This window comes from Megalobrama amblycephala, linkage group LG11 (assembly GCF_018812025.1).
Source record: "Megalobrama amblycephala isolate DHTTF-2021 linkage group LG11, ASM1881202v1, whole genome shotgun sequence".
Lineage (NCBI taxonomy): Eukaryota > Metazoa > Chordata > Actinopteri > Cypriniformes > Xenocyprididae > Megalobrama > Megalobrama amblycephala.
The window spans coordinates 18,607,547-18,634,223 of record NC_063054.1 but is presented as its reverse complement, the minus strand read 5'-3'; the positions used below and the strand labels follow the sequence as shown (position 1 = coordinate 18,634,223).

General features: G+C 42.3%; 1 protein-coding gene across 2 annotated transcripts in view; it reads right to left on the bottom strand.

Moving 5' to 3' along the window:
* prima1 (proline rich membrane anchor 1) overlaps positions 1 to 26,677 on the bottom strand; it is a 52,201-nt gene that overhangs the window by 5,699 nt on the left and 19,825 nt on the right. For both annotated transcript variants that reach the window (XM_048206534.1, XM_048206533.1), the window contains exon 3: positions 24,825 to 24,957. In XM_048206534.1, the coding sequence (XP_048062491.1) occupies positions 24,825 to 24,957 (133 nt within the window). The remainder of the gene's footprint in view (positions 1 to 24,824; positions 24,958 to 26,677) is intronic.

Below are 26,677 nucleotides of genomic sequence, written 5' to 3'. Positions count from 1 at the left end.
GCTGAATCATCAGACTAGGTAAGCAAGCAAGGACAATAGCGAAAAATGGCAGATGGAGCAATAATAACTGACATGATCCATGATAACATGATATTTTTAGTGATATTTGTAAATTGTCTTTCTAAATGTTTCGTTAGCATGTTGCTAATGTACTGTTAAATGTGGTTAAAGTTACCATCGTTTCTTACTGTATTCACGGAGACAAGACTGTCGTTATTTTCATTTTTTAAACACTTGCAGTCTGTATAATTCATAAACACTTTATACTTTAACTTCATTCTTTATAAATCTCTCCAACAGTGTAGCATTAGCCGTTAGCCACGGAGCACAATCAAACTCATGCAGAATCAAATGTAAACATCCAATTAAATACTCTACTTACGCGATTAGACATGTTGCATGACGAACACTTTGTAAAGATCCATTTTGAGGGTTATATTAGCTGTGTGAACTTTGTTTATAGCTGTTTAAGGCAAGCACGAGCTCCGTTGGCAGAGAGCACGAGATTTAAAGGGGCCGTGCTGCATAAATCGGCGCGTTTATAATGATGCCCCAAAATAGGCAGTTAAAAAAATTAATAAAAAAAAAAAAAAAAACTATGGGGTATTTTGAGCTGAAACTTCACAGACACATTCAGGGGACACCTTAGACTTATATTTCATCTTTTGAAAACATGTTCTTGGGCACCTTTAAGTACAAATTAAGCTAAGTAATCTACTTCGCTACTTGTAAAATCACATTCCGTTACGGAGTACGCCAACAATTTGAATTAATATTGAAACCATATGGCTCTGCTTTGACCAGCATATCGGTAGCCAATAAAGTTATCCGATCATAAACGGACCAATGAAAACCCTGATATTTAACCAGTGGCACGTTCTCATTCTCTCATCTCCCCAACAGCGAGTTTGACACACACCCGCCTCCTCCTGTTGTCACTCGTTTCAGTTACAGCGCAGAATTGCAGGTATTTTGCATAATTTTAATCATACCCGCAGGTTTGTGGAGAGCGCATTATTGTAACGCGACAGCACGTTCATGTAATGGCAGAAAATGAGCAAGGCCTTCGTTCATCTTCAGAACACAAATTAAGATATTTATGATAAAATCCGAAAGCTTTCTGACCCCAGACTGCAACGTAATTGCAACTTTTGCAGGCTCAGAAAGATAGTAAAGACATTGTTAAAATAGCCCATGTGACTACAGTGGTTCAACCTTAATGTTATAAATCGACCAGAATACTTTTTGTGTGCAAAAAACAAAAATAACGACTTTATTAAACAATTTCCTCTCTCTGTGTCACTCTCTGACACTCTCTGATTAATCTGTATTCAATTTTTATTATTATTCCAATGTTATTTTACATTTGATTATTTTGTTTCTTTATTCAGTTTCTTACCTGATCACTACTGTTAGACCTACCTGAAAAAAAGAAAGCAGTCTATTTAATTTCTATCTTTATTCTATTGTATTTATTTGTGCTATTCTTAGTAATTTGTTCATTTTTTCTTATTTTATTACTGCTAAATTGTTTTTTTTTAATTCAATTTACCATTTGAAATCAAGCAGACCAAGTAAAAAAATATTATTGCTTCAAACAATGGTATAAAGCTATTCAAAACATCATTCAATGTAAATTGTGATAATTGTAATTAATAATCGCAATTACAATTTCAAGGGAATAATCGACAATTATGATTTTTTGTCATAATCATGCAACCCTACAACATAGCGTACATTTATTTACCCGTAGCAGATCTATACAGGTGGAGCTGGGGAAGGTGGAGGGTTTCTGAAGTGCGCTGCACTGCTAATGCTAAGTATTTTGAAGGATGAGCATGCAAGCTCATTGGCTACTGATACAGAAGGAGCCAATCAGCTATGCCCTGTAGATACTGATGTGATTATGAGCAGGTTGAGTTAAGGACCCATTAGCCTGTGCCATCTAGAGTTCTATGACAGAACTTTGTAATTATTAAATTTTGTTTATAAATCCACTATTGTGTTATACAGAATTATGGTAACACTTTACAATAAAGTTCATTAGTTAAACATTAGTTAATGTATTAACTAACATGAACTAACCAAGAGCAAGACATTTGTTACTGCATTTGCTAATCTTCATTAACGTTAGTTAATGAAAATACAGTTGTTCATTGTTTGTTCATGTTAGTTCACAGTGCATTAACTAATGTTAACAAGATTTTAATAATGTATTAGTAAATGTTGAAATTAACATTAACAAAGATTAATAAATGCTGTGCAAGTGCAGTTCATTATTAGTTCATGTTATCTAATGTTAACTAATGAATCTTATTGTAAAATGTTACCAGAATTGTTCTAGTGTATAAAATATTTAATGCAATTACATCAAAAAGTATACTGTAATTAAATTATAGAAAAATTAAGAGTAATTCCTTACTTTACTTTTTCAAAGAAAAAGTAATTAAATGACAGTAATTAATTACTTGGTAATGCATTACACCCAACATTGCCAAAACCCATAAAAAGTGTACGGCCAGCAAGTTCTACACCAAAAACTTGAACAATAATGAACAATAATTCTAAAATACCAAAATGAGAGATTCCACAACACATCAATGATTAGGTCAGGAAAAATGAAAATGATCATGAGAGAGAAAACAACCTGACCTTTACAGAGCCCATATCTACTGTCTGCAGCTCTCTGGGGTCTGTCTAGAGGACAAGTCTAATTTCATAAACAGACCTTGAGCTCATTAAAATTGACTCGTTTCTTCCAGAGAAATAAACATACGAGATAACAACTTGTTGAATAAAGGCTGCTTTTGCAGACAGAATAAGATAAAGAGCTTTTTTTTTTCAGCTGAACCATTTTAAATATCATTTGAGAGTAGAGCTGAGCTACATCTTCAACATCCATCCCTTGAATTTGGTAAAATGTTTGTGTTCTATCGATATGACACAAGGCCATATTTGAGCCATATCATGCATACGTACTGAACTGTTTCACAGAGTGAACATTCTCTGTGAAATTTAAATCACAGAGACAGAATGATAGTAAACCTGTTAATTATGATCTAAGGGTGTTCATTTTCATCAGGAGTTGGCAATTTTTAGCACAACTCAACACATTGATGCAACACAACCACCACCAATGGGCCCCTGCATGTGCACTGCTAGTGCACTAATGTTCAACAGTTTGGGGTCAGAAATAAATTATTTTATTCAGCAAGGGTGCATTACATGGAACAAAAGTGATCGTAAAGACTCTTTCAAATAAATGACATTCTTTTAAACTCATCAAAATTCATCAAATAATCATGAAAAAAAAAAAACAATGCATAATGGTTTCCACAAAAATATTAAGCAGCACAACTGTTTCAACATTTTTAAGTAATTGTTTCATGAGCACCAAATCAACACATTAGAATGATTTGAGGGATGATGTGACATTGACAGTAAAGCTGAATTTTCAGCAGTCTTTGCTCCAGCCTTCAGAGGAATAAATTAAAATTTAAAAATGTATTTAAATTATTTAGTTATTACAGTTATTTTAAATTTTAATATCTCACGATATTAATGTGTTTTTGATCAAATAAGCATAAGAGACTTCTTTCCAAAACAAAAAAAAATAGTCTCGGTTACAAAGGTAACCCTCGTTCCCTGAAGGTGGGAATGGAGACATACGTCGGACAGACCGGCGAATAGGAATCTCGCTAAAGAGCTACTTCGAGTGTAACTAAAACGAGCCTATGCACATTGGCATGCAATCATATGCATCAGCTGCTCGCCTCGCAGCGCAGGTATTTAATGAGCAGCAGGTGCGTTGCATCTTCAGGTTTTCGCTGAGGAGCCGAACAGGTTAGGCGGCAGCATCAGCGGGGTACAGCGACTGTGGCGACGGGACGCACGTCTCTGTTCCCTCCTTCAGGGAATGAGGGTTACCTTTGTAATCGAGACTTTCCCATTCAGTCGGTCACTTTCAACATATGCCGGACAGACTGACGAATAGGAATCCCTACCAAAGCGCCACAGGAGCTGCCCCCTTCCAGCGCTCTGTAGTAAGCCACCTGACCCCCTTGCCTGAGGACGGTGGGACAAGGCTGACACAGAGAGTGTCGATCACTGCTGTTCCCCAAAACCCACTCAGTGAGACTATTAGATAACACTGGGAAAGCGTACCCTTTCGCTGGGAAAGGAACGCTGTGGAAGCCACATCCTTCCCTGAAGGAGTTATGTGGAGAAGTACATATGGACTAACCTCGTAGGCTGTACTGCATATGGAAGAACTGGGGTGACTCCAACCCGATGAAGGGTTGGTTCTCCCAGAGGGAAAGACACGGGCTTCGTTTAGGAGCAACCGTGGAACTAGACATATGGGATCCCTGTAGGGTCACACATATGGTACCCAGCCTAAACCCAGTTCTCAAGGATGCAACGGAATATAGGCCTGGTGCCAGACGCTCCGCTACGTCAGCTGCCGAAGGGAGATCGGAGGACTCAACAGGGTCTGCCTTGTAGGTACTCTCTGGAGGAAAAAACGCATGTAAGCCAGCAAGCCGACACTAAGCCGGGGCCTCTCCGTGCCTCTGACCAGAGGTGAGAACACGGGAGGAGACCGGCTCAACACGAAGGTTATAAAATCTAGCGAACATGTTAGGTGTCGCCCAGCCCGCAGCTCTACAAATGTCTGTCAGCAAGGCGCCACGAGCCAGCGCCCAGGAGGATGCGACCCCTCTCGTGGAATGCGCAAGCAACCTGAGCGGGCAGGGCACGCTCTGAGCTTGGTAGGTGCCCTACCCTCTTGATGGAGGCCAATGCAACCAACAGCACGGAAGGAGACCGGCTCAACACGAAGGCTATAAAATCTAGTTAACGCGTTAGGTGTCGCCCAGCCCGCAGCTCTACAAATGTCTGTCAGCAAGGTGCCATGAGCCAGCACCCAGGAGGATGCGACACCTCTCGTGGAGTGCGCATGCAACCTGAGCGGGCAGGGCATGACCTGAGCTTTGCAGGTCCCCTATCCTCTTGATGGAGGCCAATGCAACCAACAGCAAAGTCTTCATAGACAGAATCTTTAAGTCTGCTGACTGCAAAGGCTCAAAGGGAGCATTCTGGAGTGCTCTTAGTACCAGAGCAAGGTCACAAGAGGGTATGGAGGGGGGTCGAGGAGGATTTAACCGTCTCGCCCCCCTAAGGAACCTGACGACCAGGTCGTGCTTACCAACGGATTTGCCATCTATGTGGTCATGGTATGCAGAAATAGCAGCAGCATGGACTTTGAGGGTGGAGGGGGACAGCCTACGCTCCAACCCTTGCTGCAAGAAGGAAAGCACGACTCTGATCGAGCATCTTCGGGGGTCTTCTCAGAAGAGCACCACTCGACGAACAGGTTCCACTTCAAGGCGTAAGCATGTCTTGTAGATGGTACACGTGCCGAAGTGATGGTGTTAAGTACCTTGGGGGTAAGTCACCTAGAACCTCCGCGTCCCATCCAGGGACCAGACATGGAGTTTCCAGAGGTCTGGACGCAGGTGCAAAAGTGTGCCCCATCTCTGAGAAAGAAGCTCCTTCCTCAGAGGAATGGGCCAGAGAGGGGCTGTCGCGAGGAGTAAGAGTTCCGGGAACCACGTCCGGTTGGGCCAATAGGGCGCAACTAACAGGGCCTGCTCCTCATCCTCCCTGACTTTGCACAAGGTCTGTGTCAAGTAGGCTCACTGGGGGAAAACACATATTTGTGAAGGCCCAGGGGCCAGCTGTGCGCCAGTGCATCTGTCCCGAGTGTTCCCTTGGACAGGGAGTAAAACAACTGGCAATGGGAGGATTCTGGTGAGGCAAACAGGTCTACCTGAGCCTCTCCGAACTCTCTCCAAATCAGCTGGACCACCTGGGGGTGGAGTCGCCACTCTCCCGGAAGCACAGCTCATGATAGCTCGTCGGCCACACGGTTGAGCACACCGGGAACATGAATGGCACGAAGCGACCTCAGATGCTTCTAACTCCAAAGGAGGAGATGGCGGGCGAGTTGCAACATGCGACGGGAGCACAGACCACCTTGGCAGTTAATGTACGCAACAGTCGCAGTGTTGCCCGTGCGGACCAGCACATGCTTGCCCCGTAACGGCCCTTTCAGGCGGCTCAGGGCAAGGCGTACTGCTAGCAACTCGAGCCAGTTGATGTGACAATGCAGTTGGGGGCCCGTCCACACCCCTGAAACTGCATGCCTGTTGTACGTGGCACCCCAGCCGGTGGCAGAAGCATCTGTGAACACCACAGGATGCCGGGACACCTGTTCTAGGGGCACTCCTGCCCGAAGAAACAAGGGGTCCGACCACGGGCTGAAAGTTTGGCGGCACTCCGGAGTGATTGCCACCCGGAAAGTGCCGTGTTGCCACGGCCATCTCTGGACTCGGCCATGAAGCCAGTGTTGAAGCGGTCTCATATGAGCAAACCGAGCGGGGTTACTGCCGCAGTGGCCGCCATATACCCCAGGAGTCTCTGAAAGAGTTTCAGTGGGACTGCTGTCCTGCCTTTGAACGTATTCAAGCAGTTCAACACCGACTGAACACGTTCCTCTGTGAGGCGTGCTGTCTGTTCGACCGAATCCAACTCCATACCGAGAAAAGAGATCCTCTGCACAGGGGAGAGTTTGCTCTTTTCCCAGTTGACCTGAAGACCCAACTGTCTGAGGTGACTGAGCACAAGGTCCCTGTGTTCGCACAACTGATCCTGCGACTGAGCTAGAATGAGCCAGTCGTCAAGATAGTTGAGGATGTGAACACCCTGTTCTCTCATGGGAGCAAGGACTCCCTCCACGACTTTCGTGAAGACGCGGGGAGACAGGGCCAGCCTGAAGGGTAGGATCTTGTACTGATATGCTCGACCCTCGAACGCAAAGCACAGGAATGGCCTATGTCGAGGTAAAATTGAGACATGAAAGTACGCGTCCTTCAGGTCGATCACCAAATCTCGGAAAATCTCGGAAAAAATCTGGTTTGCAATCTCGGATTGCAAACCAATCTCGGGGACGGATGCACTCGAAAATGCTGATCTGCGTGAGCATTTTGAATGGTAGCTTGTGGAGGCTCCGATTCAAAACTTGCAGGTCCAAGATCGGTCGTAACCCACCGCTTTTCTTGGGTACAATGAAGTAGGGACTGTAGAACCCTGACCTCATATCGGCTGGAGGGACCGGCTCTATCGCGTCCTTCACCAGTAGGACTGTGGTCTCCGCACACAAGACAAGGGCATCGACAGCTTTCACTGCAGTGAAGTGGACACTCCTGAACTTGGGGGGACGCCGGGCGAGCTAAATCGCATAGCCGAGCCTGAAGGTCCGAATGAGCCAGCGAGACGGACTGGGGAGCGCCAACCAGGCTCGCAGAGACCATACAAGCGGGATCAAAGGGACCGTAGGTGTACCCGCAGTGGGGCAATGAGCAGAGTGAGGGGCGGCCCACGAGGAACTCAATGGTTTGTCGGGGGAAGCTCCATGGTCTGCTACTAACTGAGGAGAACTGCTGGGCTCAGTCCCCGACAGTGTCACCGAAAAGGCCACCTTGAGAGATGGGAGTGTCGAGAAAGCGTTTTTAGCTTGACAACCTCTCGCACCTCCGCATGGTAAGCCAGGGGGGCGCTTCTGGACCACTGAGGTGGACATCGTCTGGCCAAGGGCCTGCGCTGTGACTTTGATCATGGTTAGTCAACAAGCGCAGCTCAACCTTGGCTCAGAACTACCCTCATGCATAAAGAGTGCCTTGGCCTCACATGCAGGGTGGGTGTGGTCTGTGCCCAGCCACCCCAACCAAGAGGGTAGTGAGAGGGGAAAACTTTATGCATATTTTGGCACTTTTTGCCTTCCATATTTATGGCACCAATACAGTTCTATACTGCCAAGTTTTCCATGCACACCCGGGAAAGCATGGCTGTAAACTCTAAATCTGAGTCAGCATTAGCACACACCATTACAGTGGGCAGCGTCACCCTCATTTCCAGAGCATAACAGCACTCTCTGATGCTGCAATCGACATATGACCCTCAGCTGGAGCCCTGAATGAAATGCTAGGTTCCCCTATGAGAAGGACCAGCAATCCAATCCAGAAACTGCCAGCTTGAAATGCGCTAGAGGGGAGGGGCCCTAGGGGGTTGGTTCCCCGAAGGAACCCCTCAACCTCAAGTCACCCAAGCCATTTCACCAAAGTAGACCTCTTCTGGTGCACCAGAGAGGGCGCTACAATGGAGATTAAGGCAAGGAGACCGCGCATCTAGAGCGCTGAGCAAGCTGGCTGCAGCCAGACAGCTCGACGGTACATGACACGAAGAGGAGCGAAAGGTTTGCTCTCGCTGATCTCCACGGTCTCCCAGAGTGTCGGGCAGACCCGCGGCTGTGCTTTTACACACAAGCGGCAGCTGGCCAACAACAGAGTGGACTCAAGCTTCCCGGAGAAAGAAGAGTCACGACTGGCGTGTCGACGTGATTATGTTCTCATACGAAAACATGAAACACCCACGAACATCGTTTCAGCACGCGCCCAGACATGTGAAACAGTGATCGTGGCGTCAGTGAGGACAGGAAACGACCGCATCCAGAAAAACACAAATAGAATGGCATCTTTAAAAAGACGCAAGCTCTACTTGTGTAAGCTCTTTTAGGGACTTTACTCTTTTAAAAGTGCTGAAGCACACAGGAGAACGGCCGTCACAACACAGACAGGGATTGTGTGCATCCTGTTGTGTGCTCTCTCTCTCTTTGAAGGCGCTCACTCTTACCAGCCGTAAAAACGGCTTTCAGCGCTCAAAGCACACCGCACTGGCCGTGAGAACAGCCTTTTGACTCTGTCAAAACAGCTATTTGCTCAATAATGGCAAACGAAACAAAAAACAGAAAATAAAGAGAGGACTTCGACCCCGCTGCTGTGCTGTTCGCCCGCACTCGGAAAAAAAGAGAAGTTCAACCAAAAAGCTTGACTCGTCTTTTAGCAGACACCTGCTTGCAGAAAACAGGAACAAACACAGTTCGGCTCCGAAGCGAAAAGCTGAAGATGCAACGCACCTGCTGCTTAAATACCCGCTCTGCGAGGTGAGCAGCTGATGCATATGATTGCATGCCAATGTGCATTGGCTCGTTTTAGTTACACTCAAAGTAGATTGGCCTCTCTAGCGAGATTCCTATTTGTCGGTCTGTCCGACATACGTCGAACATGACCGACTGAATGGGAACTTACTGACCGCAAACCTTTGAAAGCCAATGTGTAACAGTTTTAAAGGGATAGTTCAAAACCCAAAATTTAAAATTTCTGTCTAGAATTTTTTTTTTACATTCTTCAAAATATCTTCTTTTGTGTTCGGCAGAAGAAAAAACAGCCATACACCAATGACAAGAGGGTGAGTAAATGACAGAATACTAATTTTTGTGTGCACAAACAAATTATTTATGTTGTTTAATATGACATACACATAGTTTCCTCTTCTTCAGCTTCTAAAAAAGATCTAAAACATTGAGGAACAAATACAGCTATACCTTCAACTGAATTTGTCTTCTAGTCCTTTTCCAGATTGATTAAATGTTTAGAGGTAGCTTGCGCTCATCTGTTGTGATAAACACAGTCTCTGTCTCTTGGGCAGGACTGATGAGACAATCCCGTAGCTCTGCAGGGGCCATCTGTCACAAGATGCCCCAGGCTGCAGGGCTTTCCTATAAAGACATTCTCTCGCATTGCATGATTTACACATGGGAAAAACTCTGCCTCATCTGACTTTTGAGGGGTGGAATGGGGAAGAAGGAGATAGCAAGAAAAAAAATGTGGAGAAAACAAGGTCTTGCTTCCCTCTAGTAAACGCTTGGGGAAGCGTAAGGACATTGAGATCATGTAAGGACAAGTCTTCGTCTATTTGACACACTTAACCACTGGACAAATTAAGAACAATTTGATGCAAATGGAAAATGCAGACTCAATAATGAATAGTCAAGATTCTCCAGGCAAAAACGCAGGTGAAAAAGGCTCTTTGGACTGATCACATCATGCAAGTCTTTTTAATTCACATACACTCTGTCTGGAAGTCTACTGCATACAATTACTGTTTATGCTTTTTCAGCTAAACAGTAATTTTCCACTGAAAACTTGTTTCTGTCCCCCCTCCAACCTGCTAAAGGCTCATGGACTCCAGCAGTCGTGTGGATGTCCCTCGAGTCGTTTTGCTCTACTGCACCATGTGCAGATGCCCTGACAGTCGCCCAGTTTCTCTGTGGACCACTCGGCTTATGTAACGTGCCAGGACGGGAAGCTAAAAACTCTTTTATCTTTCCCCTGAATCAGCACTGAGCGTGTTCACTCGCACACCCTCTCTCGCTCTGTTTCTGCTCTCTTTACCACCTTTTCTCACTGATGTACAGCAGCACCTGAGAGGTCCTCGCGGCCGTTCCCCAGACATTTCAGCACACTGTTTGGTTGCCTGGGTCTTACGTGACCTCTCCTCTGAGGTCGACAAATAAATCCTGTAGGAAAATGTCTGAAATAAATGCTGATCTGGAAGGATAAGTTCTAAAGCATAGCTCAAGTTAGAAAAACAAGCAATATCTTTATTCTCTTCCTGTGTACAGTAGAGGCCTAAAAAAACCTTTATTTATACTGCACTGACAGAGATTAAGCAATTTTTGATTCAGCCTATCCTATCTGATTTTGAAGAAGTTAAAGTTTCAGAGACATGCTATAATGGTGTTAGCCAGGTTTTAGTGACATGCTATAATGGGATGAAAATGAAATGTAAAATGTGTTAACAAATGATGAAGTTGTAAATATTTCTGTAATGTGAAATAAAATTTTTTTTTTTTAGGTCTGGATGCACACAAAACCCCCCACCAGAAAAAAAAAAAAAAAAAAAAAAAAAAACAATTTCTTCCTGTTTGGTGAACACATGTTTGGATGCTCAGTGGTGCAAATTTCTCCTTTCTCATTGAAAAGAAGCCCAGAATGTCACTGCAGCACATAAAACAGCCACATCCTCACCTCAAAATGTGGGCCCTAAATAATACATGGTGTAGTACACACATGGCAGGGAGCTACACAAAACATTACAGGTAGAGGTAAATATTTTATAACCTGGCTCTTTGGAATAGGCACCAGAATGAATTAATTTTCTTCTGAAAATAAACAGAGCAGGCTGAGATAGTTGCCACAGGACTGTAGGTTCAATGGATAATAATCAATAATCAATAAAATCAATAATGTTTGTAGTAGTTCAAAGAGTCAAAGCTAGTCCACAGTCTAGTAAACATTTCTTGCTTGCACTAAACACATAAGAAACACAATGAGACAGGAGAGACTCAGACATTGCACCCTTCATAGCACTGAGTCGGCTCTTTTAAAAGTTTTCAGTGATATTTTAATGGCCACAGATGCTGGTGATACCATGGCCTTAGTGCTTTTAGATTTGAGCTCTGCTTTTGATTTCATAGACCACAAGATTCTTTTATCTCGGCTTGAATACTCGATTGGTATCACTGGTACAGTGTTGAAATGGTTCCAATCTTTTTTGTCAAACAGAAGATTTACTGTCAATTTAGGTGTCCACTCATCCTCAGTGGCTCATGTCACCTGTGGTGTACCCCAAGGATCGATCTTAGCACCGTTATTATTTTCGCTGTATATGTTACCCCTGGGATCAATTATGCATAAATTTGGGATGTCAAATCACTGCTATGCGGACGACACACAACTTTATATACCGATTAAACGTAAAGATAACTCGGCATACAAGAGATTGCAAGCTTGCCTGCATGAACTCAAATTATGGCTTACAAATAATTGTATGATACTTAACGATGATAAAACCCAAATCATTCAATTTGGGCCAAAAGAGCACCCAGATGAAGACTCTATCAACCTTGGCACCCTCACTCCTTATCTTACTTCTGATGTTAAAGATCTAGGATTTCACCTAGATAATGGTCTTAAATTAGACAAACAAATCAACACCATAGTTAGTACCAGTTTTTATCATATTCGCAAGTTAGCTAAAGTCAAACATTTCTTAAGCAGGAAACGTTTGGAAAGTTATTCACGCTTTTATCTCAACTCGACCCGATTACTGTAATTCTTTGTATTCTGGGTTACCTCTCTCTTCCATCTCTCGCCTTCAAATGGTCCAAAATGCAGCAGCCCGTCTACTCACAGGTAGCCGCAAACATGACCATATTACACCAATCCTACGTTCTTTACACTGGCTGCCAGTCCGATACCGTATCGACTACAAGATTTTGCTATTTGTTTACAAAGCTCTCAATAATTTAGCTCCCAAATATCTATCTGATTTGATTGTTATGTACAATCCTTCGAGATCACTTAGATCCCAAAATGGTCATCTTTTGTTGGTACCACGATCTCATCTGCAACGCAGGGAAGACCGAGCTTTCGCAGTAGCGGGCCCTAAGCTGTGGAATAGCTTGCCACCACCAGTCAGAACTGCTTCTACGTTTGCTGAATTTAAATCCATGCTAAAAACACATCTCTTTTTCTGTGCTTTTAATTGTTGATAATTTGTATGTGTTCTTTTATATTTATGTTCTTCTTTTTCCTTTCGTTTAACTCTATGTACAGCACTTTGGCCAGCTCAGGCTGATTTTAAATGTGCTCTATAAATAAAATTTAATTGAATTGCAGTACTGAACACTGAACGGTCCGTGTATGAGGATTTGGATAAAACAGTTAATCGCTTTGATGCCGTGCCTGAACGCCGCTTATTCCTTCACAGTGGCGTATAGCGGACAGGCACGCAGGGCTATTAAATTATTCTTATTATCATGCTACTTTTATTATTAAGTTAATACTGCAATTCATTTGCCCCGTGATATCATAGTGCATCACCGCATAACTGACGCGCTGCAAGGAGAAAAAAAAGTTGTTTTACACAAAATACTTCTTGATTCACGAAAAAAAACGAAATACGAAAAATACGAGGAAAAAAATTCTCTCTCACTATGGGCCACAAGAGAAACATTAAGATAATACTAGATTTATCTCTTATCGTCTCTAAGAGAATATGCCCCGTTTAACGCAGCGACAGATGCTAAAAGCTCAGTCCGTTTTTACTTTCAGGTTCTGTAGTGAATAATTGACTGGAGTTTGAGACTTCTTCACCCGCATAACTCTCATGCAAAGTTTGCACATTGTTTGTGTGATATCCACTGGCTCGTCTTCATGGTTTAAAATGGAAATATTTTCAATATTATGATGTGGCATTTTTCTTTATCACCAGTTGCTCGCAAAATGATGGACACTGATTCACATATCGTCCTCGTCAATTCCCATGACAATAATATTAAGTGAATTATGAAATAAATTAGTAAATAAACAAGCAAACTTAAACTTATTTGCTTAAAATTTCTGTGAATAATTTGCTGATGCAAAAAAAAAAAAGAAAAAAAAAGGATTTAAACATGATTAATACATATTTAAACTATAAAAAATTATATTTTTTATAGTGTCAGTTTTTGCATTAATTTTACTAGTCAAACCTGAACACAGAGAAAGACATTTTGTTACACATAACATCAAAGTTCAACAAAAATGAACATGAATGCTTTATCAGAGCTATATCAACCTGATTTCAACCTCTTATTTGAGTCTTCTAGCTCAATTATGCCATATTGCTACAGCCACACCACTTCATTTGTGTGTGTGTGATAGTTCACATTTACATTTCAATTAACATTTATTTGTATAGCGCTTTTCATCACATATCGTTTCAAAGCAGCTTTACAGAGAATGCATGTCAACATTACAATTTAGAGAATGTAGTTAGCTAATGTAATAATTTAGGCAATTTAATTTACAATCACTGTTAGCAGTTTAATTGAAGGTAGAAGCAATGAGCTCCTGGAAATAATGAATTACATATTAACAATAATTAGGATATATAGAAATTTGGGAATGTGCATGTTGATCTAGATACTGCGTCATCTGAAGTCCTTGCAGGAGTTGGCGCCGTCTCTTCAAAGGTGTTGGTTATCTAAGGTCTTCTTAAGAGGCTGGATCCACTGAGAGCTGATGTACTCTCTAGCCACCTCGGGACAGGCGAAAGCTAGTAGCGAATGATAGTGTGTTGTCTGTGTGCGTAAGTAAGTGTGTGTTTGAGTGGGTGTATCTGTTTTGTACTCTCAATATTTTAGAGTGTAACCTCTTCCTTGCCTTCTTTTTACTGCATTGTGGCTGAATTATTGATTTTTTTTTTTCTCGTATTTGAAAAAACTTGCTTTGTGTTACAGACACACCAGTTCATATATGTGTCTGTGGGGTGTGGAGGTGGGTGGAATGTGTCTATTTTGCACTCTTGATATTTTAGAGTGTCACCCCTTCATTGCTGTGCACTTTTTTTCTGCATCGTGGCTGATTTGTAGATTGTACAAAAAAAATTATCTGTATTTGTACCTATTTCCCATTAATTTCCTATGGTAATCATTTTTGACTGTGAACAACACAATTTTTTTTAATGACCATTTAGCTTTTTCGAATCAAGTCCACAATTTTTTATGGGGGTCACATAGCGACTGCCATAAAAGTCTATTTCGTACCATTCCGATGAAGTACCATAGCGATTTTTTTTCAGTCTAAAATGACTAAACAAAACCAGAGGGTTAATAAAGTGGATATAATATTTAACAATTTTTTTTACTAGATAAATGTTACGAATGTTGACAATTTATACATCTTTTAAATATCTATGGGTTTAGCATCAGTATCCGGCCTCTGTTATATGACAGACATACTTAAGCAAAAGTAATAAAGTAATTCCATCAAAACATACAACAACTGTTTTCAAGGGTTCAGAAAAGATTTGAGTTTGAGTTCAGGTTTGTCATTGTCATGGTTGTAGCTCAAAGGGGGGTGGGGCTCCAATAGGTTAAGCAAAGGTAGAACTGAGGGGGGAAAAAGCAATACTTTGGATTGAGCTGATGTTTCCATTTTTCTATTTTAACATGTAAAGCAAGCAAATAAATTAAACAAAATATCACCATGGTTCTTATTTAAGTTCCTGAGCTTAACCAGAGCATATTTATGAAAGTCTTGTATACTCTTTTATAGACATTACAACACAGGCATTAAAGAGAGAGAGAGAGAGAGAGAGAGTTCAAAAGGTACCTCATAACAGAAGTTGCCCAATAACAGAACTGCCTACAAACATTAATCATTTTCAAACACAAGTGCAACTAATACACTAAAAAATTTATCAATAAGAAAAGTCATCCATGGTGTATGTGCATATTTTTACCCTGGTGATAAAAAAACAAAGGCTGATAGTGCATAATTTTGCAAATACATTTTACACATGATCACAGCACTATTGTTATGAACGTTAATATTTCAAAGAAAATCGTAGCCTTCTTAGCCCCATTGTCTCTTAGAGCACTTCAAATCCAAGCCTGAGTCTAATCAGCATTTCAAATGTGATATATGTTCAACCAAAAAGTTATTTTAAGATGTGTTGACTGTAACTATGCATGACAGCATTTAACAGTGCCGCATGCTCAGCAGAGCTAAGAGGAGAAAAAAGACAGACTGAAGTTTGCACGTCCTATCCAGACTGAGGGTTCTGAACGTACGTTTGTTTAGAGTCTTCGTTATCATAATTGCACTATTGTTCAATGACCGGGATGCTTTATCATTTGTTTACAGCGGTCAAAAATCACAAAGCACCACATTTCTCTCCTCTAAAATCTATTCTTCACTATATGCACTGAGCAACTGTTCAACAAAACTGCTTTAGCTTTCCCCTCCAGTGCCTCTAATTCCATTAAACTCATTACAATAAGTGAGCCGCACCGGTCTTCAGCATGCAGAAGCCATAAAGCAATGATTGGTGTAATAATCCAAGCCTTCACTGGGACATTTTAGCGAGTGTTTGAAGAAGCACCATTTGGGGTGCATCGGTCATTGGGCATAGCTAAATGATGTGTTCGCATGCATATAAAGGAAGGCATTAAACATGTCTCTCTCTCTTCATTTTGGCAGACTGGGCAAGCTCATTAGTGGAGAAATAGCTGCCAGCTGGGTTTTCCTTTGGGAGTTGGCTTCCTTATACCAAGTTCTCAGGCAAAAAAGAGGCAATGTGTAACAAACGAATTCACCAAGTGAAATGATTCCAAAACAGAGAGCGCATAAAAAGTCCCTGTTTAATAGCCAGGAGGGGATGTTCCACAGCTTTCATAAATAAAAGATTAATTTCCAGAAGACTGGAATGTTTTAACATTAACAGCTTGGATTCGACCTCCACTTAGTTTCACTGGAAAATCTGAATAGTATCAATTTAATGAGAGTTGCTTCAGGATGACACGAACCAGGCCAGATATAGTCCAGTGATGGTTACCGCATGGATTCTGTTCTTTGGAGGGAGAAGCAATCAGTTCTGGTCCTGGATGCCAAATGGTCAATAATTAATGCAGTAATTTCTCTCCCTTTTGGTCATGGGAATAACCTTGTTATCACTTGCATAAGACTCATCAGTCAAAAATGAACATTCTATGTTTTATGGATGATATCTGTTGGTTGCCTTCTGTGTTGATCCACCACATTAAGAGTGTTCTGGTTAAGGGTTTTCTCTAGTGTGGTTATTGGTATTCTCTAGTATTCCCTCACATTCTATTGAATTAATAGGAAATCATTTGATTTTAATGAAAACATTACCTAACGAGTGGGCGTTTTTATATCTGAACATCCTAAACATTTAAACGGGAATTTCCCCTACTTTTTATTAAAAGTTGTATCTTCATTACAGTAGTGAATATCAGATCAGCTGACGGACGAGACACCTCAACATTTCTATTACAAATGTCAAAATAATTATTCTGAAATCTGAATGCAGATTTATGCTTTGTAAGGCATGTGCATACAACTCAATTCGCCATGTACATTTATTCATTGTGGTTACGTAATTATGTTGTGTTATATAATACTGTTTTTATTCGTACAGGAACTGTAAACGATTTAACAGTGTTTTCATTAACAGAATGCATTTCGAAGCAGAAAAAATAACGACTAAAACGTTAGATTATAATTAGCTCAACAATATTTACAAATAACATTTAATTCATACACAAACTGTCATGCTAGTAAAGAGCCACAGAATTTGAGCTGACCTGAAGCTTTTTAAGCTTTTAAGATTTCCAAGATCTTAAGAGTCTGAAGTGTATGTTGGTCAACAAAAATATTTCAGGAAATAATATACATGCTTCACATATGGATTTAAAGACATGAAGCTTTATCTCCAAGCATTTACACTGTCACTCTGAGCAAAATGACGCATGGTAAAACCTTTTTAATACAATATAGTGCAGTATAATAATAGGGGCTTGTATGTATTGTAGGGCTGGACGATTATGACCTTAAATCAAAATCTCAATTAATTGAACAATTTACCTTGATTACGATTAATGAACGATTATTTGTTTGATTGTTTGTTTGTTTGCAGCTGCACGAGTGCAGTAGCTCAATATAATAATACTATAACAATAATAATAATAATAATAATAGTAAAATCGCTTGAATGTTCAAACTGGCAAGCCTTAAAACACATACAACAAAGTTTAGTGAAGAGTGAAAACGATCTCACTTTAGGGCCCACCGGCCGCTCGTGCGCTGTCTGTTTGTGTTGACTCGTCTCCGTGTTGCTTCCATGCCGCGGGGCATGACGCGAGTCACATGACTACACATGCGGTAGTATGGTTTTAAGGGGAAAGTATTAACAGGATTAAAAAACCTAAATAACCGACATGGGAAAATTACATCGGTTAGAGGTTCTGAATTTCGGTTTCGATTACTTTTCGATTAATCGTCTAGCCCTAATGTATTGTAATATTTATTGTATATTCAAATCAATTCCTCTCTCTCTCTCTCTCTCTCTCTCTATATATATATATATATTCATGCTTAATAATTATGTACATAAAGAAATCTATTTTGTGTTAGGTCAGTTACCTGTGTCGGCAGCGTGCGCATAGGTGGAGCATGTGTAGATCTGGGCAAGGCTTAGCCTTCCCCTGGTCACAGACTTGAGACTAGCATGGAATTTTCTCACTCAGACCACGGACTGCTGCTGATTCTGATTGTATTTAGAGTGAAAAGTACCCATAACTGCTAGTCTAGGATCAGTTTTCCCCATAATAATAGCATATTTGCAAAAGAGATTTGGTGTTTGCACTCCTGGGAGTGTCAAAGGTTTCTATTTACAACTTGATTTTGCAGCATTAAGCAATGCTGATGATATCAACTCCAACAATGGATGAAGCATATAACGATTTATTACAAACCTGAGTCAACTCACTTTTGCAAATTGTTGTTAATATTTAGTATATTTCACAATGAGCACCCAAAAACATCTCGGTTACGTATGTAACCCTAGTTCCCTGAATAGGGAACGAGACACTGCGTAATCGCTATGGGAACGCCTCTGCGTGATTGCGTCGTGAAGCACTTATGGAATCAGTCCAATGGGGTGACGGAACGTCATAGGCGGGTGACGTCACTGACCAGGAACTATAAAGCCTACCCGAAAACACTCTCATTCAGCTTCTGAATCCTGAAGCAAGGTGCTTACGGGCATGCCGGGAATATGGCAAGGCAATGCAGCGTCTCGTTCCCTATTCAGGGAACTAAGGTTACATACGTAACCGAGATGTTCCCTGAATAGGGAACTCCCGCTGCATAATCGCTATGGGAACGACAATCCCAACGTCGCCATATGAGCAAGTGACCGTTTGCGCACAACTCACAGTAACACCTGCGCCCCTGAAGTGGAGCTGAGGTCTAGTTCATAAACCCCATGAATGTGAGTGGTGAGGACCAGCCTGCCGCATCACCAACATTTTGCCATATTCCTCGTAGAGTGGGCTAACAGCCAAAGGTGAAGGCTGACCAGCCGACTCATAAGCCAGTGAGATGGCCTCGACCACCCACTTGCTTGTTTTCTGCTTGGATGCAGGGTACACTTTTTAGGTGACCCAAACATACAAAGATTTGATTAGACTTAGTCCACATGGCATAGCTCTGTGGTGATAAGCATCCAGTGCTCAAACTGGGCACAGCAGATAAGCTTTTCCTGGTCCGTCGTCATAAATGGAGGACAGAAGGTCTACAGTACAATAGGTCTCACAGTATTAGTGAGGACCTATGCAAATTTGAAGCACAATGGAGATACCGACAGGGGTTGAATGTCTCCAATTCGCTTGAGAGACATAATAGCAAGGAGGAACACTGTCTAAGTTTGAGAAATTCTCTGGAATCTCTTCGATAGGCTCAAAGGGGGCCATAGAAAGGCCTTGTAACACAATGGCCAAAAACCCAAGCTGTACTCTGGTACAAACTGCAGGTCTAAGCCTCAAAGTGCCATGGAGGAAACGAGTGATGAGCGGGTGTCTCCCCAAAGATACCCCACTGAAAGGAGCGTGGTAAGCAGATAAGGCCATCACATACACCTTTAGCGTGGAGAGGGATAACCCTGAAGGAAATCTTTACTGCAGGAACTCCAATATTTCTCTAACCAGGCAGTTGACTGGATCCCACTGGTGATTTCCACACCAAGAATTGAAAAATCTCCACTTCAAGGCATAGAGTTTCCTTGTGGAGGGAGCTCTGGATTGGAGAATAGTCTCAACAACCTCAGTTGAGAGACCAGAATCTATGAGCTGTGCCCCCTCAGAGGCCACGCCCACAGCTTCCATAACTCCAGGCGGGGGTGCAGTATTAGACCGCCCGCCTGAGAGAGAAGGTCCTTCCTGATCGGAATCTCCATCGGAGACCTGTCAAGAAATACCAGGTCCGAGAACCATACTCCTAATAGCAGACGGGCCCCGTCCCGGCAAACTCTCTCCAGAAATGCGTACAGCGGTAGCCTCGGCCACAGCTGTACCATAGCGTCCAGCCCAAGAGGTGTTGGGTTTGACATTGAGAACCACAGTGGACAGTGAGTCGTCTCTCGAGATGCAAACAGATGCCCTTGGGCTTCGCCGTAGTTCTCCCATAAGAGAACTTCACCACCTCGGGGTGAAGTCTCCATTTCCCGGGCCTCGGCCCCTGCCTCGACAGGATGTCTGCTCCCACATTCAGGTACCCTGGGATATATACTGCTCTGAGGGAGAGCAGTTTCCCTTGGGACCACAGGAGGATCCAATTCACCAGCTTGTATAAGGGGCGTGACCTCAGACCCCCCCTGATGAATTATATATGAGACCACCAATGTGTTGTCTGATCGAACACATGATGGTCCCTGAGGTCTGGAAGGAAATATTTCAGAGCTAGAAATACCGCCATCATCTCCGGGCAGTTTTATGTGCCATGAAAGATGATGGTCCTGCCACAGACCTCGAGTCGAGCGACCACTTATGATCGCCCCCCAGCCCGTGAGGGATGCATCTGTCGTTAGCATGACACAACAACCGAGAGCCCCCAGCACAGGTCCCTGGGACAGAAACCAAGGTTGCTTACATATGACTAGAGCATGTAAGCATCGCCGTGTGACTATGATCATACGAAAAAGATTCCCCCTCTGTGAGAACCCCTTTTTTTTGAGCCACCACTGTAGTGGTCTCATGTTCAACAGGCCAAAAGGTACCATGTTGGACGCTGCTGCCCTAAGACCTAACAGTCTCTGAACTGTGAGTGACTGGCCTAGCTTTATGTCTTGAGATGTTAGTGAGAATTGATGTTATGCGAGCCGGAGATATACGGGCGCGCATAATCACCAAATCCCATACCAAGCCTAGATAAGTGGTCCTCAGAGCTGGTACTAAGGCTACCAGCCTCTCGAGGCTGTCCTCTGGTAAAATATGGGCAGCCAGCACAGTGCCCTGAAGCGGAACCCCGGCAGGGAACAACTGGCTTGGCTGCACGAGCGGGGAACCACTGCGTCCCGGCATTGCGGCGGGATTAGCAGAGCGCCCCCCTGAGGGCACCGAAGACAGACGGGCACTGTTGAGAGAGGTGAACGCCGTTTGACTCTGGGGGGGACCACCCTCAGGTTTTTTTTTTTTTTTTTTTCAGGGAACCAGCCTCTCGAGACTGGCTCCTGATGTGTTTTGGACAGCCAGCACAATGCCCTGAATCGGCACACCGGCAGGGAACAACTGGCTTGGCTGCCACAGAGAGCGCGAGCCACCCTCGAGTGACTCGCGGGGAATTACTGTGCCCGGCGTTGTGCCGGGGTTGGCAGAGCGCCCCCCTGAGGGCACCAAAGGCAGACAGGCACCATATGATGAGTTGAGCGCCATCTGGCTTTGGAGGGAAAAAACTACTCAGGGAACCAGCCTCTCGAGGCTGGGCCCTGATGTGTTTTGTGCGGCCAGCACAATGCCCTGTGGGGGCACCGAAAGGCAGACAGGCACCGTATGAAGTGGTGAACGCTGTCTGGCTTCGGTTCCGGCGAAGCTCTTAGCAGCAACAACGGTCCTCAGATCTGTCTTTCCCTTTCGAGGACTTTGCCTGCGAGCGTTGCCCCGCCTCCCAACTCCTTGGAGGGGGAGTACAGGTAGCAACGCTCTGTCTGGTGTTGTCTGTGTGAGAAGTTCATAGTCGGCCTCGGCTCCCCGCCCAGCAGCCACCATAACTGTGCTTTCTCATACCCTACACATCACATGATATAAAATATATGGTATGAGAAAGGCTTATTCCATGACCCCGACACCTCAGTGTGGAGGTCGGGAAAAACGGTAAGCCGCGATGTGGAGGTTGAGCTTATCTAGATGGAAAACTTTCATCTAATTTGTCTTTGACTTGCAGCTCTTGTTTCTCGGTTGATTTCAATATTAAAATCAAGCACGAGTGAACACCTCCACAAACTCCTCACTAACAAGAAAACTGAAGTAGCGAGTTTTCAGCTTAACCTGTTTCCACACTAACAAATCCTCAGAACTGGATGTCATCAGTGCAGCTGTCTCAACTGGAGAGAAAGAAACCGCAGCGCGTGCTTCCTGACTCCGAAAAGAGACGTTAAATCCAACAGGTGAGGGCTGAGATAGGGCAGTGCCCGTCTCAAAAACCCTCTGTTAGATTAATTTTGCGAACCCCACGACATCAGGCGCTGGTCTGCCTCGGCAGAAGTGGAACCCAAGTCGCGAGGAACGCGAGCTGAGCCACCCTCCTCAAAGAGGGCTCAGCGGGAGTGCAGCCTCATGAAGAAAATCACAATGCTCACAAGCAACTTCCTCAAAAGCTGCCTGAGCATGCTGCACCCCCAAACAAACAACACACATCTGGTGTGTATCTCTCCCCAAAATGCAGGGAAAACACACTTTCTGAAATGCTGTTTGCTCGCCATAATATATTAGTAGACAGACAACAATAAATGGGACAAACGATTTCACATGTAGCGCTTGCTGAAGGCACAGAAGCTGAAGGCACAGAAGCTGAATGAGAGTGTTTTCGGGTAGGCTTTATATTTCCTGGTCAGTGACATCACCCGCCTATGACGTTCCGTCACCCCACTGGACTGATTTCATAAGTGCTTCATGACGCAATCACGCAGAGGCTTTCCCATAGCGATTACGCAGTGCAAGTTCCCTTGAAAGGGAACTATAACAAATATAAGGAGGAGAAATGTTTTGTTTCTGTAACACCTGTAGCAATAAATCCTAATAATAAATGGTCAAAAGTTACAGTGGCATGCTGTACTAATGCAAATAAAACTCCATGATAGCTCAGTGGCTCTCGTGTCCAACTTCTCATTATGGCCAGTCTTGACATCATATGGGATTTCATTTCATTGTCAGGTTTTCACAAAATGTGATGTAGCCAAAAATGTTTGAGTTAAAACTACAGCTCATAAAAATAGACAAAAAAGTGTTGAAGATACTGCAGAAAGTGATATAATGGTAGCATATATTAAAGGTCAATTTTGTGCCATCAACCTTACACATTTTATGATTACCTAAAAGAAAAATAAATTGGATATGATACAACACAATGTAAAATAAGTTATTGTGTTATCATAGTATAGCCCAGAGTGAGAGAGTTTGGGAGCCTCTATCCTTTTTTGCTGTGTAAGTGATTTTGGCTGTCTGAGGCCCCTTCCCTGTCTGCTGCCGATTTGACAGGCCTCTCAGTTTTCCCTTGACGGCATGTCACTGGTACCAAACCAAAAGAGCAGCTTAAGGCTGACACACCACGCAATGCATTCTACTGCGCCATCAGTGCAAAACACATTAGGGCTGTTGCGATAACCGCAATATTGTAATACCTGCAGACAAGCCAACCACAGAGGAATGCAAGCAACCAACGCAACTGCGATGTTCACGTGTTTTCTCTTTTTCATAAGGCTATGGCCTTCTTGTTTTAGACTTCATGGATGTGTATTGTATGTTAAATAAACTAATAATGACAACAATAGTGAAGAATGCATTTTTTTGCCAACTGGCCACTTTTTACAAGATATTGCAGTTCTTTGTCATCACGAAAGGTAATTATTTGCATGTGATTTGAAGCCATAACACATCCGAAGCACGTGCTCAGAAAGCTGGCTGTAAGTTGGCGCATGCTGTGAGTATTAAACTGATTTCTTTTACATGTCTTATTGCTCTTAAACTATCAAATACACACAAGGTTATGTCAAAAACAATGTTCACACAGTCAATTATGTCTGTGAATGTAAACAACAGGGAAAGAAATCGCATGTGTATATTAGATCTGTCTATTAAAGTGACAGCAGCGTAAAATACAGTACCTATTGCTGTATATGCTGTTAATATAAACCAAACAAATCACTCACTGCTCTTGATTAAATAACTTTAGTAGCTTTAATAAGAATAAATTTTTTACTTCAATGCTGCTGCTAAATGCTCTAGAGAGGAGTTAAACATTGAGGACTGTGTACAGTTCACTCAGAGGAGGAGCTAAGCTAATTGGGCACATTCCATCACCAGTCATGGGCGGGGCTTACATAACTCACTTACGTAAGAGTAGGGGGAAATCTGGAACCAGTCGTTTGGAGAGACTGTTTATGATTTATGGGGATTAAGAAAAAAGGAGTGGGTGGATTTTTACCATTATAGGCTGGTTGTTTACACACACTGTGGACAGACATCTGTGTTCAAACACTTTATAAAAGTTAATTTTGCAATAGCTTTCCTTTAATTAATACTCCGGCCCTATTTACACCTGGTATTAAGATGCGTTTTGGTCATTTTCAAAAATGTTCTACCCCTGTTTATATAGCACTGTGTTTCAGTTGTTCTTGGTCAGTTCTCGTTTATGCATCGTGTGGTTTGTGTTATTCTCCTGTGTGTTCATTCAGAGTATGTGGATTATTAATAAAGCCTGTTTTGTTTTTGAATCTCCTTTATCTTTGTGTCTGCCGACTACACTGTAACTCTTATTTATACAGCCAGAAAATATATATAAACAAATAAATTTTTTTTAAAAAAGCTATAATATTGCATATTGCGATATATTGTGCCACTCAAAATCACCACAAGGGAAATTCCTTCACAGTGACAGTAGTGAATAAATCATTGTCATGTAGGAAGACTACAGCTTCATGTCAGTTCAACTAAAATAACAACATTCACAATTCATGTTTCAGATAAGAAGATATCATCTTTTCTGCCTTATCTTGCTACATTAAGGAAGCGTGAAGCTGACACAGATAAAACGTTAATGGAATCTTCTTTGTTTACCTGTAGGCTTGTTTGGTGCTTTAAAAAAGGAAGTCAACATTGACCTAAAGGGATAGTTCATAACATTTATATTTACCCAATTCTCACATTTTACTAATTTCAGTTTATTTTAGACACGTTTCTGAAAATGATGACAAGTAGAATCAACTGAAGTTGGCATAAAATATCTAAAACTATTGAGTCTTACCTCTTGATGGCCTTGTAGCAAATGATGACAGTCAGGAGGAGGAAGACCACAGATGCACAGCTTACTGTCCCCAGAACTAAGATCTCCATCTCTCTCCTCCAGGGTATTATGGGGGATACAGTGGAGGGAGCCACTGGAAGAGAGACAGTGTTAAAAATAGGACTGGGTTAAAAAATTGATTTTTCAATTATAATCGATTCTCAGTTTGAAGAAGCAATATCGATTCTTAAATCCCAAGAATAGATCTTTCAAATGTTTTCAGTTGATGAATGAACTGAGATTTGTAGCATACCTCCCATCCAATAAATTGCAGTAAGTTTTGTGCTTTGTTACTTCTGATATGAAACAAAGTCTCAGCATTCAATTTCTGTCAATTTTATTATGAAATTCAAACAAATACAGTTTGGCGCTCTTTAATTTGGCGTGACAGATAATGCCTCAGTTTAAGCAAAGTGTCAGGGCAGAGCGCACATTTACAGATCATCTCTTCCACTTTACTAATATTTACAGCATGAATTAAACATGAATGAAAATCAGAAGGTATGTTGAAAGATGTCAATAAAACAGCTTGAAAACAAATTTCATGTATTTTACATTTACCTCAGAAAGGCCAGCTCATTAGCCAGCTAGAAAAATAGCCTACAAATCAGTTCATTTCAACCTTTAATATTATAGTGATGTACCAACTGGGGTTCCCTGTTTACACTATAGTTAGATTTTTTTTCCTTGAGGAAATTTGCCATCTACTGTACCTGATAGGCCCCAATTAATCTATTCAATACAAATCTAACTGAATCGTATCGAATTGCAATCTTGTGAATTGAAATCGAATTGAATAGTGAAATTTGTGTCAATGCCCAACCCTATTTAAAATTTGCATTTGGAAACATCTGGTTGCTGTCAACCCACATGATGAGGTCAAAGGAGCTCTCCCTGCAAGTGAAACAGGCCATCGTTAAGCTTCAAAAACAAAACAAATCAGAGAGATAGCAGGAACATTAGGAGTGGCCAAATCAACAGTTTGTGGTAGATGAACGCAGGATCCTATCCATGGTAAAGAAAAAACCCCAGGACCCCCATTATAGAACACTCTCCAGGAGGTAGGTGTGTCATTGTCAAAGTCTACAATCAAGAGAAGACAAGAACAAATACAGAGGCTTCACTACAAGGTGCAACCATTCATAAGCCTCAAGAATAATAATAATAAAAATAATAATAAAAGAAGCCAGCCCAGTTCTGGAAATGCACTCTTTGGACTAATGAAACAAAGATCAACCTGTACCAGAATCACAGGAAGAAAAATGTATGGAGAAAGCTTGGAACAGCTTATGATACAAAGCATACAACATCATCCGAAAAAAACACAGGCAGTGTGATGGCATGGGGATGCAAGGCTTCCAGTGGCACTGGGTCACTGGTGTTTATTGATGATGTGACAGAAGAAAGAAGCAGCCAGATGAATTTTAAAGAGTACAGGGATATACTGTCTGCTCAGATTCTGTCAAATGCAGCAAAGCTGATTGAGCAGTGGATCATGGCACAGATGGACAATGACCCAAAACACACTGCAAAAGTAACCCAGGAGTTAATAATAATAATAACAACTTTATTTTTTTTAATTTTTTTATTTTTGAAAGAAAATAAGTGGAATATACTGCAATGGCCGAGTCACATGATCTCAACCCAATCGAGTATGCGTTTCACTTGCTGAAGACAAAACTAAAGGCAGAAATACCCATAAACAAACAACAACTGAAGAGGCCTTAGACGCAGTAAAGGCCTGGCAAAGCATCACAAAGGAGGAATCCCAGGCTTTGGTCACGTCCATGGGTTCCAGACTTCAGGCTTTGGAT